Raw genomic sequence first — 17,665 nt, forward strand, 5'->3', positions numbered from 1 at the left:
CTCAAAGCTCCTTCTGCATCCTCATTCTGTGCCTCCAGATATGTCAGATCCCCTTTAAACCTCCTTGTAAGGAAGCTTTGCCTGGCAGCTGACCCTTCTACCTCACAGCTTTCCCCTCTGGCAGTGTCACAGACACCCAAAATTGTGCCATTCAGGCTGGAGAGGAGACCAACCCTTCTGTCACTGTGATGTGGATCCATCACAGTGTGACTGAAACGATCCCGGTCTGGAGCTGGAGCCTGAGGAACCCCTGTGCCCTTGCTGGGACACAGCACTGGGCTTTTTTGTCTAAGCCCAAAACTCTCACAGTAGCCCATGTCCTTCAGTGGTTGCAGGCAAGACTTCTTTATTCATGCAGAACTGGATGGTGTTTAGTGAGAAGCACAGTGCTTTATTTATTTTTTAATCCACTTGACATAGTTTTTCTTTTAAGTATACTGGGACAAGACTTTTCAAGTTATCCACTTCTCTGTTCTTTTCCAAGCCCTTGACACTTCAGTTATTATCTTTGGTCTACATCTCTGTACCAGCATGGGCTACTCCCTGTGGGAGAAGGAAAATGAGGTGGAGAAAAGGACACCACATGGCCCAGAAATTCTGTGTAATGTAAAACTACCCATAGCTTTCAAGCATGTTGGTATTTTTAAATTATGGCCATTTGAAAAAAAAGTATCAAGTGACTGTAAAAGTTCAAGGTTACATTTAACAGCTAACTTTTCCTTCATAAATTTTCTACTGTAAAACTAGAAAGTGGTAAATATAGACCAATGTTTCACTAATAGTCCTAGTCTAAGACCATGTCTAAGCAGTTTATCATATGCAGTAGTGCCCACAAGGCTGGATCTGGATCTGTGCAAAAGCACAGATTGATTTGCAAAACAAGTTGTGAATTTTGAGAAATACTTTTACATTAAAAAATTTATTCTAAACCAAAAAAAGGAAAAATCAAGCTCTTCATTGTGTATAATTTCTTACTGTTAAATTAATTCCTCTTTTTTTTTTTTTAACTGGAGATAGTATCAGGAATTCCAAACAATTTCAATTTTCTGAATTTTATACTTACACTTTTTGTTCTAAGCTGTTTCATGTGCCAAGGAAAGAATTATGTTATGCAGAATACCTGTATTTACTTACTGGAAGAATAAAGAAAAAAATAGGATATAAAAATGGTGTCTCTTTGTAATTTGAGATACAGCATTAATGCTTGTTGTTTCAGAAAATACAGTTTACAAATATGTTATCAGGAGTCATTGCAATTCTGAGTAATATTTGATATTAAAGAAATCCAGCTACTCTAAACCTTAGTACCTATTTTGGGCAGCTCCTATTTTAGTTTCTATCCTACCCTTTGTTCTGAGATCATAAACTATTCCACAGAGTGTGGAAACTGGTGAGTATCTTAGATGTGAATTTTGTGTTCCAATGTTTCAGTATTTTCAGTGCATTTCTAAGCAGTTTGTTGTATCCCTTCTCTCTAAGATCTTTGCTTGCTAAACATCCTAAAGTTCATTGATTAAGATGCTGCTCTGTGAATTTAAGATTTCCTTATGGTGTCTGGCACTTTTTTTTTACCCCCTTGGTAATATATAGAATCTGTAGCTATAAGCTAGTAAATTCTTCTCCAAATACATATAGGGAAGTAATTTTTTTTCCTGAGCATTTGTTGGATGGAAAACAGAATTATTGGCATGTTTGGAGCCTGGCATGAAGCGTAAAGGCACACCATGACAAAAAGATAGCTCATATGCCAAGATGATGTATGAACACTCTCTGTGTTGACTGCAGAGATGATTTTCCTTTTGATCTGGGTTTTTGGAACACCTGATAACATGGCAAGCCCAGTGGCTTTGTGGTGTTATGTTGGAACCAGTATCTGACAACTCAGGTAGCAGATACTGGACTCTTACTGGTGCAAAAGTATGGAAGTAGGTTGGAATTAGATGATCTTTAAGGTCTCTCTTCCTATCCAGGCTGTGATTTTTATCTGAACTGTTTAGAATAACTACAGCAAGAATGAATTGGAAGTATTCATACCTCTACCAGGCAACTGAAAGGTGCCCTCCGTAACCCATCCTCACCTGTAACATAATCTTGAACTTTTTGTTCCTTTAATGAACAGTAAAATTGTCTTACTCTGTCAGCAAAAACCCCCAGACCAAATGAGGGGCAGTTGAAGTTGCTTGGTCTCTCTTTCTTTCTTAAGAGCTGCTCTTATTTCCCCCCAGTCCTCAGGTCCCTCTGCCCTGGTCTTAAATATTGAAAGACCACAGTGAGGTCTTTCTGGAGCCTTATCTCCTCCAGGATATCTTTGTAGGATAATTGCTCCAGCACTCTGACCCATTCTGTGGCCCTCCTCTAGCAGCTTCTGTCTTTCAGTGCTGGGGACCCCAGAGCTGGAGGCAGCTCTGCAGGTGGGGTGTCACCAGAGCAGAGCAGAGGGGCAGAGTCCCCTCCCTGCCCTGCTGCCCACGGGGCTCTGGATGCAGCCCAGGACACGTTTGGCTCTCTGGGCTGAGAGTGGACATTGCCAGCTCATCTTTCATCAATCTTTCATTTACCAATATGCCCAAATCCTCCTCCACAAGGCTGCTTTTGAGCCATTCATTGCACATTCTCTGTTGATCTCAGGGATTTGCCTGACCCAGGTGCAATGAACAGTTTGTGTAGACTTATTTTATGGCAGCTTTAAGCTCTTCTCCCAAATCCTTTTCCTTATTTCTCTGTGTATTGAAAGAGGATGTATTGAACCAGACTTTAAACATAACCAAGCTTCTTATACCTTCTGAACTTTATTCCTTTCAGTTTTATTATTGAGCAAGATGCTATCTCTTTTTGTTATGGAAGAATGAGACACAATGTTCATGTCTTCCACAACACAGGTTTGTTTTCTTTTCCCATCACTTACCTGCAAGTGCTTTGTTCACTGAAGTAAGAAAATAATTACTACTGAGAGCAGTTCAATACCATGTTAAATCAGTCTAATGAGTTTCTCAGTTGTTCAGATCTGAAAATAGGACTTATTCAATGTATAATTCTCACCAGTGAAAAAATGTAATGTATTTTGTCGTACTATTCTTATTATTTTTTCATACAGCTCTTCAGCCATTTGTTATTTTTACAGTGACTCTTCTGCTGTAGTCTCTGTTTTTGCAAGCAGGACTTGGCATTCTCATTCAAAGATAAAGCATTGAGAGAAATGATGTTTTATATGAAATTAGTATTTTTTTCAATGTGAGAGACTTATTTGTAAAGTATAGTATAAATAGTATGTTGTATGCATATACTTACAGATCATTTTCCTTTCTGAAAAATGATCTTTAAGTACAAGTGCTAAAACAAATCTCCAGGGTAACATAGTCTAAGAGTTTTGCACATCCATTTGTTTAAGGTTGTGATTTTTTCTTAGGCCAGCAAGATTAACTATTTATTTTAAGAGAGACCCAACATCAAACATTGTATGTAGTAATTGTTTGCTGTATGCTGGTTCACCAAATTTTACTGCCGGGGGGAATAACTTTTATGTGTGGATAATTTAAAATCAAAGTTTTGAGCTGAAACTTCCAGTAGTTTTTGATGCACTACAGTATTTTCAGTATATTTGAGCTCTGTGCATGTTGTAAATTAAGCAAAAATCTCCTTCCATAAGTGTAACTGCACAATCTTAACACCTGTCAGCAATGGTGGGAATTACTTGTGAAGAAGAATAGAAAACTACATAAAGTCACATTAAGAAAATGTGATGGTGAGGAGCACAGTTTGCTTTGGGAGGATGGAAGTTCAAAGGAGATTTTGTTTGAAGCTGTTTTTTTCTAGTATATCTGTTCTTTTCAAATGCACTTGAAAGGCAATATTGTAAGGAGCAGAGTTCAGGTGATTAGGTTAAGATTCATCCCTTTCTCCTTTCTTATACAAAGCCTTGATTATGTTAGGTTTCTTTTGAATTATTAACTGCAATGTTAATTAATATAGGTCATTCCTGGAGCCACCTCAATGAATAGGGTGATTTTTAACATTATTGGTTGGAAAATGGTTCCCAAATGTAGTGGTCCATTTTGGTGGGGGTTTTTTTGTGTTGAAAACATTTGCTTTTCTGGTATTTATTCATAAAATGGGGAACTAAGCTATTCATTTGTAATAAAAATGTCCAGCTTTAGAATATAGTTTTAATCTTTTTTTTTCCTTTTAGTTCTGAAAATAGCATATTAAATTCAAAAAATGGTGGACTGCCTGAAGATTCAAAGAAAGAGACTTGCTGTAAGTACCTATGCAATACCTCATGTCTTACTACAGTAGAAATTAGATTATCTACAGAAGCAAGATTTTGACATCTAAGTATGTTCAATAAATATTATTTATGGATAGGCTCAGTAACTATTATTTATAGTTTTCATAAAATGTTGGCCTCAAATTGTGCATCACAGTCAAAATTCACCCTGGAGAAGAGAAGGTTCCAGGTTGATCTTATTGTGGCTTTCCAGTACCTGGAGGAGATACAAGAAAGCTGGAGAGGAACTTTTTACAGGGATATGTAGGGATAGAACAAGAGGTGATGTCTTTAAACTGAAGGAAGGCAGGTTTAGATTAGAAATGAGGAAGAAATTCTTACTGTGAGGGTGGTGAGGCACTGGAACAGGTTACTCAGAAAAGCTGTGGATGTCCCTTCCCTGTTCTATCTATTTGGCCAGAGTTTGGCATAATTTTCTTATGTGATCTCACTCGTTTCTGTTCTTTTCACTTTCACATATATTCTTGGGTACATAGTTGCTGCACTGAGAGTGAGATTCTTTGTTCAAATAGCAGTAAATTATACTTTTTTCTTCTGATGTGAGTAGACTTTTTCTTAGAGGCTGTACCTCCTTAAGGAATTTTTAATAGTGAGAACTGTCTGTTTTCCCCAGTTTTGTTTCAGTGTACAGAATAAGAACACAGGTAATTAGCAAAATGTATTTCAATAATGCAGCATGCAATATTGCAGCACATCTACACAACTGTAACTGTGAATACTGATTACTGGTTACAGGTGTGCCTTAAATACTGATTGCTACAGGAGGCTGTATACAGTATCTTTTCTTTTAAAACTCATGCAACTACTTTATTTTACAGCCTGTCCTGTTGTATCTAAACATCCACTTAAATTTGTTTTAACAGCTGATCAATCTGGCCTCCTGCATGAGTTCTTCAGTCCAGTGGAAAAACTGTTCTTGAAAGGGAAAGGTTCTGCAGCCTTAGATATTCACTTCCTTCCCTTTCATCAGGAAAGGCGTTACTGCACTGTCATGCTGGTTAATGAAAAGGTAAGAATAAAGTGTGTGTTCTGTGTTTATCATGTCAGGTAAGAATCAGGACTTTTGCTGATTGTGCATAAGTAGGGTAAATGAGAGCAGTGCTGTGAAAAGGGACTTGGGGGTCCTGATCAAGGGCAACTGTTTACTGTCCTTTTACACATAATTTAGAATTATATGAAATGCTGCAGGCAACTTTCCACTTTAACACCACTAAGTAATAAAAAGTAACACTGCAGGGAATAATATTTTGGTGGCTTTTCTATGCATCTGAGCTTCAGAAAGGAAATGAAATTTAAATAATTTGTCTTGACATGGGTGCAAGAATAATGCATAGGCAGGGAATGGATAAAGACTTTACTGTTCAGTACTTCTCCATGTATTCATCACTATATTTAGGGTATGCTGTCAAAGTAGAATAATAATTTTCCTTGCTGTCTCTTTTAAAATTTTTCTCTCACTCAGAGTTCCATTCAGAAAAGTCTGTACATGAATACTGACTCCACAACCTTTCAGTCTCTCTTGACTCACATAGCCTAGGTTCTGCCCTATGTAATTAATTGAAATTCAATCAAATCATCAAGATCTGATTTTGATCAAATTTCAGAACTTCAAACTTTGCAATCCAGCTTTTTGATGTTCCTGTAATACTTTATCTCAGTGGTCACAATCTTATTAGGGACTAGTCCATCTTTTCACATCTTTAACCTGTCTGCTGTGTTTTGTCTCTGACTGTCAATGTTTTTCAAAACCCTGTTGTTTCTGTAATCTTCTTTTATGTGTGGCTGATCTCAAGGCTTGGATTCTGCTTCTTACTTTCCTAACAATGCCTCTGTGTTTCAGTTTCCCCTCTGTGCAATTACATACATCTGCCTTTCTCTCTGCCACCAGAGATTTTGATGATTTGTAACAACGCATCTAAAACTAAATGACTTTTTCTCCTGCACATTCTCAGCTTCCATATTTTTTACCTTCTATAGAAAATGGAACTTCTGGTGTTTGGTGTTTGTGTGTTTGGGATTTTTATTGCTTAAACATGACTTTGGCTATGCCACACGGCCAGCTTGATTTTTTAATCTTGTTCATAAAGGAAAATAAGACTGATACAATGATGCCCAAGTCTGTCTTTCTGACTCTGTCCAGTATTTGAAAATACTGGCTATTTTAAAAGAAAACAAACCATGTGACTGGACATCTTAAAGAGTGTTCAATTCTCTTGATTTTCTTGAAAATTAGCTGAGATAGAAGAGGAATTTCTGTGGAATACACATTGAAATAGTGAGCTGACACCTTATTGACAGCAGGTAATCACCCACAAAGTCCCCATGTCAAAGGTTAACAATCTTTGTGGATGGTTCAGTGGAAAATCAATCCAGTGCTCAGCATCATTCAAAGAGAGAAATTATTAGGGAAGAAATACACATCAACAGCAGTACATTCATAAAAGAATTTTAGGTCCATCGGTTTAATTCAATGAAATATCTAGATGCAGTTTCTAGACAAGGAAGAACCTGGCCTACTGCTGTCTGGGAGTAAATCTGAGAAGAATCTCCTTTTATCTGTTATTATTTTATACCCTATAGATCTCTGCTATTGGCAATTTACCTGTTGTATTTTTGTTAGGAGCAGAAGTTCACACCCTGGCTGAGAAGAGTAGGCTCATGATACACAAGGAATAGAGCCTGAAAGCTAAATGAAGAAGTGAAGGGAAATTTAGACATGTTAAGGAAAGAGTGTTAATCTAAGACATGTGGTCAGAGCTGTAGGATGGTCATAGCTCAGGTGTAAATGGAAAAGTACATTTCTGACAGCCCCAGTGTTGCCTGCAGTGGTGATGTAGAAATAAATTTAGACACCTAGCTACTACTCACTGTTCTTAACAAAGGTTTAGTTGACCTTTTCACAGCAGGAAGCATTAATGCCTCAGAGAAGCTGCTGTTAATCCAGTATGGTAACTTTTTTTGGATCACCTGGTCCTTCCAGATTAGCTGAGTAGGTGTGATGCATTTAAAGACTCCTTAAAGTGCCAAGTTTTTGATATGAAGAACCTCAGGTTAGAAAAATTAGCTCCATCTACTTAATTGCATAATTTGTGAGGAATTATATTAAATCTCCTAGGGAAAGATGAAACTGCAAGATAGCTAACATGATTTTAGGGTCATATAGTAATGGCACAGGAAGAATTTGGTTTTCTTAAATATTTTGTATATGGCTGCAATATTTCAGTCATACAATTATCTAACTGACAAAGAAGTGCAGCCACCATGTTGTATGATGATCAAATGACTTTACACAATGAGGAGTCTTGTAGCATTCAAATATGGACTTGTGCTGTATTTAAAATCTAATAAATAATTTATTTAGCATTTCTGTGATTTTTTTTCCTACCTACCTTTCCTACCCGTTTTTTCCTACCCTACAAATAGACCAAGATAGTAATCAGAGTAGATCTGCTCCTTCCTTACAATCAATGAAGAAAGTATTGAGATTTAAATCACTGTACTTGAATCTAATTGGGAATCCTATCCATCACTGCAGCAGTTATATATTTGAAATAACAGCAAGAGGATACACTGATTCAAGCCTTCTGGCCTCAAGGATGTTCCTTATTTTGAAATAATCTTTATGTTAACTTTCCTAAGGTTTGAAATGACAGAACTAGCCATTTAGCACATTTCTCAAGGATTTGTTTCAGTATTTCATTGTTCTTTAGGAAAAATTAAAACAGACATTTTTCAGACTTTTAGCATAGATCTTTTCATAGAAAATATTAAACACTGTTAAACATAACTGTGTTGCTTTTTAAAAAATATATCTTTGTTTCCAGGAGGTAATTTAAATGTGAACAACGTGGAATTTTTAATGATAATAATTTATTAAATCATAATTCAAGAGTGTCAGTGCAGACTTTTACAGCTAAGTGCCTACTATAAAAGTAAATTGTTTATTGAAAGAACACTTTGCTATCTGTTGCTCTTACTTACTGGCTTGCACAGGCCACTACAAAGTCCTAATAGCCCTACATTGTTTTGAAACATCACATAGCAATGGGATTGGATAGAAAGTTCAACAGTTCTTTTATTAACTATTTTCATTAACAGTAAACTCTGCACCATGCTGATGCTGTCCTGTTTGCAGCTGATGGAAAATGGAAATATAAATCATTAAAACCATGGGCATACAAGCGAAACTCTCAAAATTCAGTGAAATACCCATTCTGTTCCAAAGCATCAGGAAAAAAGCTCAGCAGAAAGAAAATAGGATTTGCTTTCTGTGGAGATCAAAACCCCAGAATTCTTGAAAGCAAAGAGGAAGTTGGGGAATTTTGTTCCTTCCTATAAGCATATTGATTTCAGCAAGGACAGGAAAAGTAGCTGCTAGAAGAATGGCATCCCAGCAGCCAGCACCTTCATAAAATCAGTTGTGTGTGCTGTGAGCTTGTTAAGGGCCCTTATGGAGCCAAATCACTGTGTCAAACAGGAATAATTCCTGCTTAAATTGGTTCCCAGGAGTGGCTGTTTGTGTGTGAGAATCTAATTTCGCTGGAGGTTTCTTTAATCCTTCTCAAGGAAGATTGGTGTGAGCTCTTGAATCAAGGAAGGGAAGAAAATACCATCAAAGTTGAATAGCTTTCCTTCTGCTGGGTCAGAAATATAATTGCAGTGTTTTCAGCCTTAACATAAATATCTGATGAAACTACAAATGAAGGCAAAGGAAAAACCAGGGTTTTCCTATACTATTGAGCAGTATTAACAGGAAATCCTTGTGTTGGTTGGCAGATGTACTAAATTACATAAATAAATTATTTCCTTCATGTCTGGAATGAAGAGTGAAAGACAGAATACATGTTTTAAGGGCGGAGTTTTACAGAATATGGTTTATGGAAATAAAGAGAGACAGCATGTGCAAATTATCAGTTGTTGTAGAGGCATTTAATTCTTTATCTTGCAATCAGTAGAAGCTAAAATTTTCTGAAAAAATTGTGGTAAACACAGAGAAGTTATCAAAGCAATATATGCAGTATATATGTTAAATCTCCTGCCTAGTTCAGATGGGTGTATGGTACCTAACTCAGATATCTTTTTAGCTTGGGCCGTTCTGATTGTGGTCTTTAATTTGGAGTACTTTCAGTGAGTTTTTTTTTTCTTCAAAAATACTTATCTGTCTTTCATTTTTACCTTATTTTTTTTATTCCATCTATAATTCAAACTGTTATTTCTCTGCTAATTAACTTATTCTCTCCTCTATTAAAAATTACTGTCTTGCTTTGTTCTAGGTCATCTTTATATTTACTTTCAATCTTCTGCAGATTTTCCATTTTTTAATGAAATAATTAAGATTTACTAACTTTAATTTTTTAAGGAGAATTTGTACATGACGCTAACCTGCTTTGAATCCCTTTTTTTTTTTTCTTTCTAGAGAAATGTTTCTGGCTCAAAACTATTGTAAACATTTGTAAAAAAAAATCCACATGGTGAAGAGCAATGCAGCTTGTTCATGTATATGTTTAATTATATGTAACTGTAGTAGGTAGTTAGAATTCAGATTTTTGCTGTATTTATGGGTCAGTGTACCCTTATTCAGTTAAATTATGTGATGAGTTTGGAAGGATTCTGCTTTTTGAAATTTCTTGACTTTTCAGATTTAATATTATCAATTAAAGTTACTTTATTATCACAACTTAGCTTGAAATAATAATTGTCTTATATTTAGGTGTTTAAAAAAACAGTTCTCTTGGATATCTAAATTATTGCTCAGGTCAGATTTGAGACGTTACTAGGATATCTTTGCTGTTAGTTGTAATACTTTGGCTCCTGTTCTGCATGAGTTGCTCTCTGAAGTGTGTGGATGTGTATCCTTGTGTTTCAGATTGGAGAGTTTGTATACCTGATTGAGGGAACAGGTGATTTACCTCTGCCTTCAGAATGGCCTGCCTTGGATAGTCCAAATGTTTTGCAGGCTACCTCAGAAGGTACAGTGAATAAAAGGAAGAAGAGTAAAATACAGCAAATACATTTTTTTGTAAATATTATTTTATTTATATGGATTTTTCTTAAAATTATTAAATACATGTGGTAAAAAAAAATTGTTTGTAGTGAAGTGTAAAAAATACTTTATAATGAATATATGCAATATTTCCTCTAATGCTTTCCAGTCCATTCTCTTCAGAACATCAGCTGGTTGTTGGTGATCTTTGTCTTGTATTGTTTTACACATAGTCTACATAAATACTTCTTCATAATTTTTCTTATTTTCTTCTTCTAAATATGGGTTGCAAGCCATATGAACCAGGACAAGTCATCTTTATCTAGAATTTTTCTAGCTTTAAAACACGAGTTTTGTGTGCAGTGATGTGATATTCCAGTGATATTCCTTTTGTCTTCAAACAGCCAGGGATAAACTCCTGTCCATCCTGTTTCAGAATCAGTGTAGCTGCTACTTGAAATAATTTCTGATAGTTTCTTTTAGAGGAGATGAAACATCATCTGGAGGGGTAAAAGCATGGATGTGTTGTGTAGGTAGCAGAATGACTTTGGTAAACTTTTAATACTGTCATAATGGTAGTAACACTAAAGTCTGGGATTTTTTTATTAGCTAATTTATTAGCTATTTGTTAGCCCTATTAGTGAAATTTTGGGTTGCATTTCCATCTGCTAATTTTTACTTCCCTATTATGTTGAAAAATAAAGTATTATAAGTAATAAATGGCGTGTATCAGGTTAATAGCATGAAATTAAACCTTGAAGGAATCTTGTCTTCTTATTTTCTTTGGAGATTAGAAATTTTAAATACCCTCTGCAATTCTACCAGCTGATAAATATGGCGTGTGGTTTTGTTTTGCTCTTTCATTTCTTCGGGCTTTTTAACAGATGCAAACGCAGAACAGCCAGTTTTATATTTGAAATGTGGACTTGGTCAGACTCTGGAGGAGAATCTGAGGATTCCATTGATCAATGAGTCAAGAGAGAGGGCCCTGGCTCTTGCTGCACAGCAGCAGATGTCATCTGTTGAGTATGAAAGGAGATTGATGACTGGGACTCTGCAGAGCAGCAGCGTTCGAGTTGCAACTGCATTGCTGGGGCTGTCCAGAGTGGAGGTGAGAAACACAATTATCTGGTGCTGCAATTAAATTTAGTTGTCCTTGATTTATAGGACTGATTTTTTTTATGTTTCAGGTAGTAGTGTGAAGTTACATTTTTTTCACACATCTGTAATCTGGCAGTTACTAATCCTAATTCCCCCTCAGGCACTGCAATATTTTACATGTTCATTCTGAAGCTACTTTGTCACCCCATGCTATTGTGATGTCCTTCCTTTAAGAAAACTTGGTTGCAGATAAGAAAAGTACTAACAATTTACTTTACTTCTGAAAAATACCTGTTGATTAAAAAAGCTTTGATATTCTATGTAATAGGTATCTGTATTAGTAACCTTCATTATGCATATTTTTGTAAGAAATGGATTTTTTTTTGTTCCCCATCCCAATAAACTTTGATAATAAATGAAGGAGCAGGACAGATGTTTCTTTGTCTTGCAATCAATGCAAAATAGTTTTGAAAAGCCTCCAAGTTTTTCTAATAAGACATAACTCTCCTCTTATGCATCATTGAACCTATACATATTTTCATAAGATTTCAACATCTAGAAACAAAAAGTTCTCCCAAAGGCAGTCCATTAAACAATCAGTTATTGCTTGTGAATAAATTTATAATAGTAATATTGCCAAATAAACAAGGCTTTTTCTCATGAAGAATTCAAGTATTGCCTTCTCAGGATGATGTCCACACTCTGGGTTTTAATTTCCCTTGAGTCGTGATGGTGCCTTGCCTCAGACCAATTGCTGGGCAGCAATGTTATACCAACTTTCCAGTTAGACAGTTCCCCAAGTAAGAGGAAAAGAATTTTCCCTTGTGATTTGATGTTACTGAATTTATGCCTTTTGTTTGAAAAGTAATAGAAAACAAGCAAAATGAGGGAAAAATACATCGTAACTTTTATCGGTTGTGTGTTTGGAGTGGGACAGCAATTGTAATCATGTGATCTAGACTCAAGCAATCTCCTTTGGGGTCATGGAAAATCCACTGCTGTGGTAACATTTTATTGAGTTTTCGTAATTCAAGTCCCTTAATATCACAGTAACTTAGCAAATACTTGATGAAAGGTCTGACTGTTCTGAAGCTGTGGATGGGATCAAGACTGAACATAATGGGAACGCTCTTTGCACCACTAGACATGCTAAGATGCAATATGAGTTCTAAAACCACATGTATTGTGGAAGACTGGGGGATAATTAGCTTAATTACCTTATAAAACACGTAATGGTGGATACTAGCACTGAATGAATTATCATGTGAGAAATGAAACTAATGTATTTTGTTCCATGTACACAAATTTTATACTTGCTTATGACAAATATAGGGGAGAAGTTCTGCTACTGGCATAGAAAAGAGTTTGCACATTAAAAACCTCATTATCCACTATGCAGACTAAAATATGAAACATATTCCTAAAAACTTTTTGTAATACATTCTTGCCAACTATCTGGTTAAAGGTGATAACATATAAATTCTGGTTGCATTAACTGGAGAAACCTTTTTTTGAGGGTGGTTGGTGTTCTGCAGTGAAAATTGGAGCTGAAATTAGTTTTGGGTGGTCTAAGTTCTCCCCTTTCCCCACAATAAAAAGGCAAAAATGAAAAAAAAGCTGATCTACAGCACCCACAGTTCAATGAATTATTTAGGCTCTCAAAATTCTTTGGGGCACCTGTTGTAGGTTATAGAGAAATCCAGAATATTTGGAAATCTGTTGTTCTCTTTTGGATTTCAATTCCACCTTTCTACTTGCTTCCTGCAGGTAGAATCATGTTAGACAATAGATGGACAGAAGAGAAAATACCCTTACATTAGTACTACTTGGTCCAATTTTATCCTGTCAAATTGAAGAATAAATAACTAAATAATTACATGATTTGCAGTCTCTCTAAACCGTAAATTTTAGTCATGTTTACTCAAGTCACATGGAAAACAGCAGTAAAGGTGGGCTGTGTTTTTGGAGTCAAACTGGATATCCATAATCAGTAACTAGAGGTGTAATTTTTACTCAACCTATCTATACACAGCTAAAAGTCCTAGGTACTTTTTTACTATGTTTTTACTGTTCCTTTTTTTTTTTTTTCCATAAGGACCAAAGATCTATTTTGATTGTTTAAATTATTAGAATTAATAGCAAATAATGATTTTTAAAATATTTTTCCATAAAATTGTGTTACTCTCTTACCTTGTGTTTCTTTACTTTAATTCCTCCTAAAAGATTTTTAGATAGTAGTAAAGATAATATAGGATGGAACTCTCAGACAGTGTTAATGTTGGGTTTGGCATTATAGTGAATAATTAACAAAGGCTGTTTTGTGAATAATAAGTAATGATGAATAAGAGAAAGGTGAAAGGGGGATGTTTAGGTGAACATAGATAACAAGGGAGGGAAGAGGGTATTTGCAAAAAGATAAGAGACTCCGGAAGAAGAACATGTTTAGACTGAGGTTACTAAATGTAGTAAATAGAGGAAAGTGAAGAAAAAAGCAATAACAACATGAGAATTCATTTACTTGGGACTGTGAGGGAAAGGGTGCTGCAGTCAGTGAAGTAAGATTCAAATTAATACGCCTAGTTTTAGACCCAATTGCTAGATACAGGACTTTTTCTTCATATCTGCCAATAATCTCCTTGTGTAACTAGACATTATGATAGGAAAAGTCCTGTTGTACAATAACCCAGAGCTAAAGCTTTAACTTTCTGCTGTGTCCAGGTGTGCCCTCATTGTTAAGCTGTAAAAAGTATTTACTTAGGCCCTGTTTTACTTCCTCTTTAACATGTCTCATCTGAATGTGGACACCACATTTGCCATACTCCAGATGTTAGGACATTGTGCATTTCCTTTCTATCCTGCTGTCCATGTGACTGAGCAACACGGAGTGTTTTTATCTTAGTACACCACAGTGGTGTTGGTGAGTTTGGGTTTTGATCAAGGAAAAATGAATGGAGACCTTGTGCACTTGGGGCTGTGGCTTCTGCTGTTCAGCTGACGTGGCAAAGTCTCATCCTACACCTGTCCAGCTTGCATCTTCAGAGTTTGTGCTCTTCATAGGCACCCAGAAATCAAGAAGGATTTTTTGTGTTCTCTCCTATGATTATGGAAATTTGTAAGCTCAGTGTAAAGAACTGCTTTTTTAAAAACTAGTGTGGGGTTTTTTTTGAGGATGAATCATGGTGTCCTTGAGCAGAGAAGGTACTGGAAATAAAAAATTGCATTAGATACGTTTGAGGGAATGAACTTTTCAGAAAAGGACCTGTGGTCAGATTTCAATTTGCTGGATTTACAAGTGAGACCAATGTCTTTTCTATTATATCACTTATCTTTTGATGTGGGATTAAGGGAGGTGGCAAACATGATTGATCACAGGGGTTCTGAGAGACCAAGATTATAAATTTCTTTATTCATGCGAAATAGTTTTAGAAGTTAATTTCTGGAAGGAAGAAATGGTTCTAAATTAGGACTTGAAGAACAGTAATATGCAAGGAAGGAGAGAGGTGCCTCAGAACCCTGTAACAGAATCTGCCACCCTTTACACATAGAAAGTGCAGGTGGCACATCTAAGAAAATACCTTGGAAAATCAAAAATTCCTTGAGACTTTTAAGATCAAGTTTAATTCTGATGATTTATACACCCTCTATTGATTTTCCAAAAAAAATTTTTGAAGAAAATAATTAATCCTGGAAACTGAATGCAAATACTATTAGCTGGTAATAAGACTTCCACACTTGGAATATCATGAACCATCAGGTTGATGAAGTAAAAGTGCTTGGAATCTTTATTTTTGCAGTAGAGAGGCCTTAGATCTGCATTGATCATGAGAGTTAAAAAATATTAAATCCCATTTAACTCTCACTGCCCACAAAAATATTAAAAATTGGAGCAGTTGCAACATTATCTGAATTGTGTTGACATTTTCTCTTGGAAATGTTAGCCTATGAGGCAGCAAAGTTCAGTCTTGTGTGTGGTTGCAGAATTTTCTTTTTCCACTAGGTCTCTCATTAAAAATGTTTTCATCCTATACTTGTTTACAAGGTGTCAGGAAATATTTGAAATGTTCATAGACTATGTAATACTAAGCAACTGGGTTTTTTTCTTAACCTATATTTAAAAATGAGATGACATGAACAAGGATCTTAAAAAAAAGTCTTTCAGTGAGTTTTTAAATAATAAGACATTTCTTCAAGATAATTACAATTCAAATATGTTCAGTACTCTAGGAAAGGTCACCTTACAATTATACTGTCAATTAAAATTTAACAAAACTGTGTAATCATGTTGGATTTTTATTTCAGTGTTGGAAAATAGTCTTGTTATAAAAATAATTTTTAGGTATAACTTTATATTTGATAATGCAGAAAATCAACTCAAATTTAAACTGGTAAATGTATGTAATACTTCTGGTTAGGAACCTCCCATTACAAGTTAGAATGAATTTTTTTTTCCACTACAAAATATTCTGGCATTTCATTCCTATCAGAGAGAAGTGGAACTTGCAATTAATATGGCAATTTAATTATTTCTACCTATTGATTTTTTAATTAATTTTGTGTGCATTTGAGAGGGAGTAATGTCAGAGCCCAGTCTTGTATGATAGAAATGAGTGAATAGTGAGCTCAGATTTTCAACTCACATAACAATTTTTCCTGCTCCTTCTGTAAATTATATTTTCACAAGGTTGTGCAAATACAGTAGTACAAGAACTATCCTAAGAATTTTGTTTGATGTGATTTTTTTAGGCAGATACATCTGTCCAGTTGCTCTTCATAGAACAAGAATTTTAAATAATCATCTGTTTCTATATTTATTGTGCCAAAAAACCTATCTTAATAGCTAAATCTTAACAGTTTCCCAATGTCCATATGTACGTTTTGTTTAACACCTATTGTCACTATGGAAGGATAGATTAATGGTCAAAACAAAGCAAAGTCAGAGTGTGTGTCTGCTTTCTAAAACCAGCAAGGGAATGGGATTTGTATTAAAATGGGGGAAAAAAGCAAACCAAAAAAAAAAAAAAACCCCATCACCAACCCAGTGCAGAACCCAAGTGTAGTTGATTTGAACAGTAACTTGATCATCTTACACCTCATGGTGATCTTTCAGAACAACTGCTTTTCCTTTTAAATTGAATTTTTGAATTCCCACAATGGATTTGCATTCCTTGGCCTACTGAAATATGTACTGTGATACCTGCAGTCCTGGCAGTATTTTAAAGCAAAAGACTTTGAGAATAAACCAGTTTTCTTAGCAAAACATGCATATTTCCATATTTATCTCTGTCCTAGATTTGCTTCAAGATAATTCACAGCAGTCATTAATTCAAAGCCTTGTCTGTAAGACATTACTCAGTTTAAAATTTGTCCAGCTTACAATTACTCTTGAGCATTGAAATTATGGTGTGTTATTGGATTGAAAATAGCAATTTGGAGCAAATAGTGTATTAAATCATTGCAGTATTTTTGTAATGTTATCCTACAGGAGTCAAATTAAGTTCAGATACCTGTATTGAGCTTGCCTTATTATGCTGTGCTAATCCTTTACTAATGTGTTTCATGCTGTTGATTAGCAATGCTTTTTACCAAGAGGAGGAGCTAAAGTGTCTCTAGAATTGATTCTAAGTGCCCATATTTCTAAAATACATTTTCAACATCAAAATATCAGTTAGCTAATAGTTATCCCTTGCCAAAAAGCAACATAACTTTTCTTTTTCATGCTTCTTATTACTCAGAAACTTTATGAAGTAGGAGAAGAAGCATCTTTCTACCACTGATACAAAATATTTTTTTTATGTTTTTTTTTTCCTGTTCTTGCCTTTCCTACATATGCATTAAGGCTAGCAGAGGTTATTTCTGGGTAGGCTATGGTTTTACTGTAAATTTCAAAATGCATTATTCTTAAACAAATGTTTCAGGTGCATGATGTCTAGAAATATCTTACAAGTCAGTTTTTATTCGGAAGGATCACTCAAAATTGCTATGTAAGTTTCTTAATTACCAATTCAGTTTTAGAATTGAGCCTGTGCAGTTTTGCATTTCTCAACCTGAAAATTGAGTATGATTGCTCAGCTGTCTGCATTATTGCTTCACTTGCAGAGACGTGCACTTCTGAAACCTCGCAGGCACCCCTCCGAGCTGAAGTACGTGCATTACAGTGTGGAAGTGAGCATAAAACACCTCTTTGAAGTTCCTAAAAAGCTCTCTATTCCAGTGTTATCTTCAGCCAGAGTTAATTTGGACACTTCATCAGCCTCATGCTCTACATCTCAGAAAACAGGTAATAGTCTTAAAGGTGA

At 35.4% G+C, this 17,665-nt stretch overlaps 1 protein-coding gene across 5 annotated transcripts in view; it reads left to right on the forward strand.

The window, feature by feature from the left end:
• Positions 1-17,665, forward strand: part of CFAP47 (cilia and flagella associated protein 47) — a 261,132-nt gene that overhangs the window by 88,229 nt on the left and 155,238 nt on the right. For all 5 annotated transcript variants that reach the window (XR_010995832.1, XM_068179785.1, XM_068179786.1 and 2 more), the window contains 5 exons: positions 4,187-4,254; positions 5,149-5,294; positions 10,152-10,254; positions 11,153-11,379; positions 17,466-17,646. Coding sequence is in view for 4 of the 5 variants with exons in the window: in XM_068179785.1 (XP_068035886.1) it covers positions 4,187-4,254; positions 5,149-5,294; positions 10,152-10,254; positions 11,153-11,379; positions 17,466-17,646 (725 nt within the window). In the remaining variant the exon portion in view is untranslated. The remainder of the gene's footprint in view (positions 1-4,186; positions 4,255-5,148; positions 5,295-10,151; positions 10,255-11,152; positions 11,380-17,465; positions 17,647-17,665) is intronic.

This window comes from Anomalospiza imberbis, chromosome 2, assembly GCF_031753505.1.
Source record: "Anomalospiza imberbis isolate Cuckoo-Finch-1a 21T00152 chromosome 2, ASM3175350v1, whole genome shotgun sequence".
Taxonomy (NCBI): domain Eukaryota; kingdom Metazoa; phylum Chordata; class Aves; order Passeriformes; family Viduidae; genus Anomalospiza; species Anomalospiza imberbis.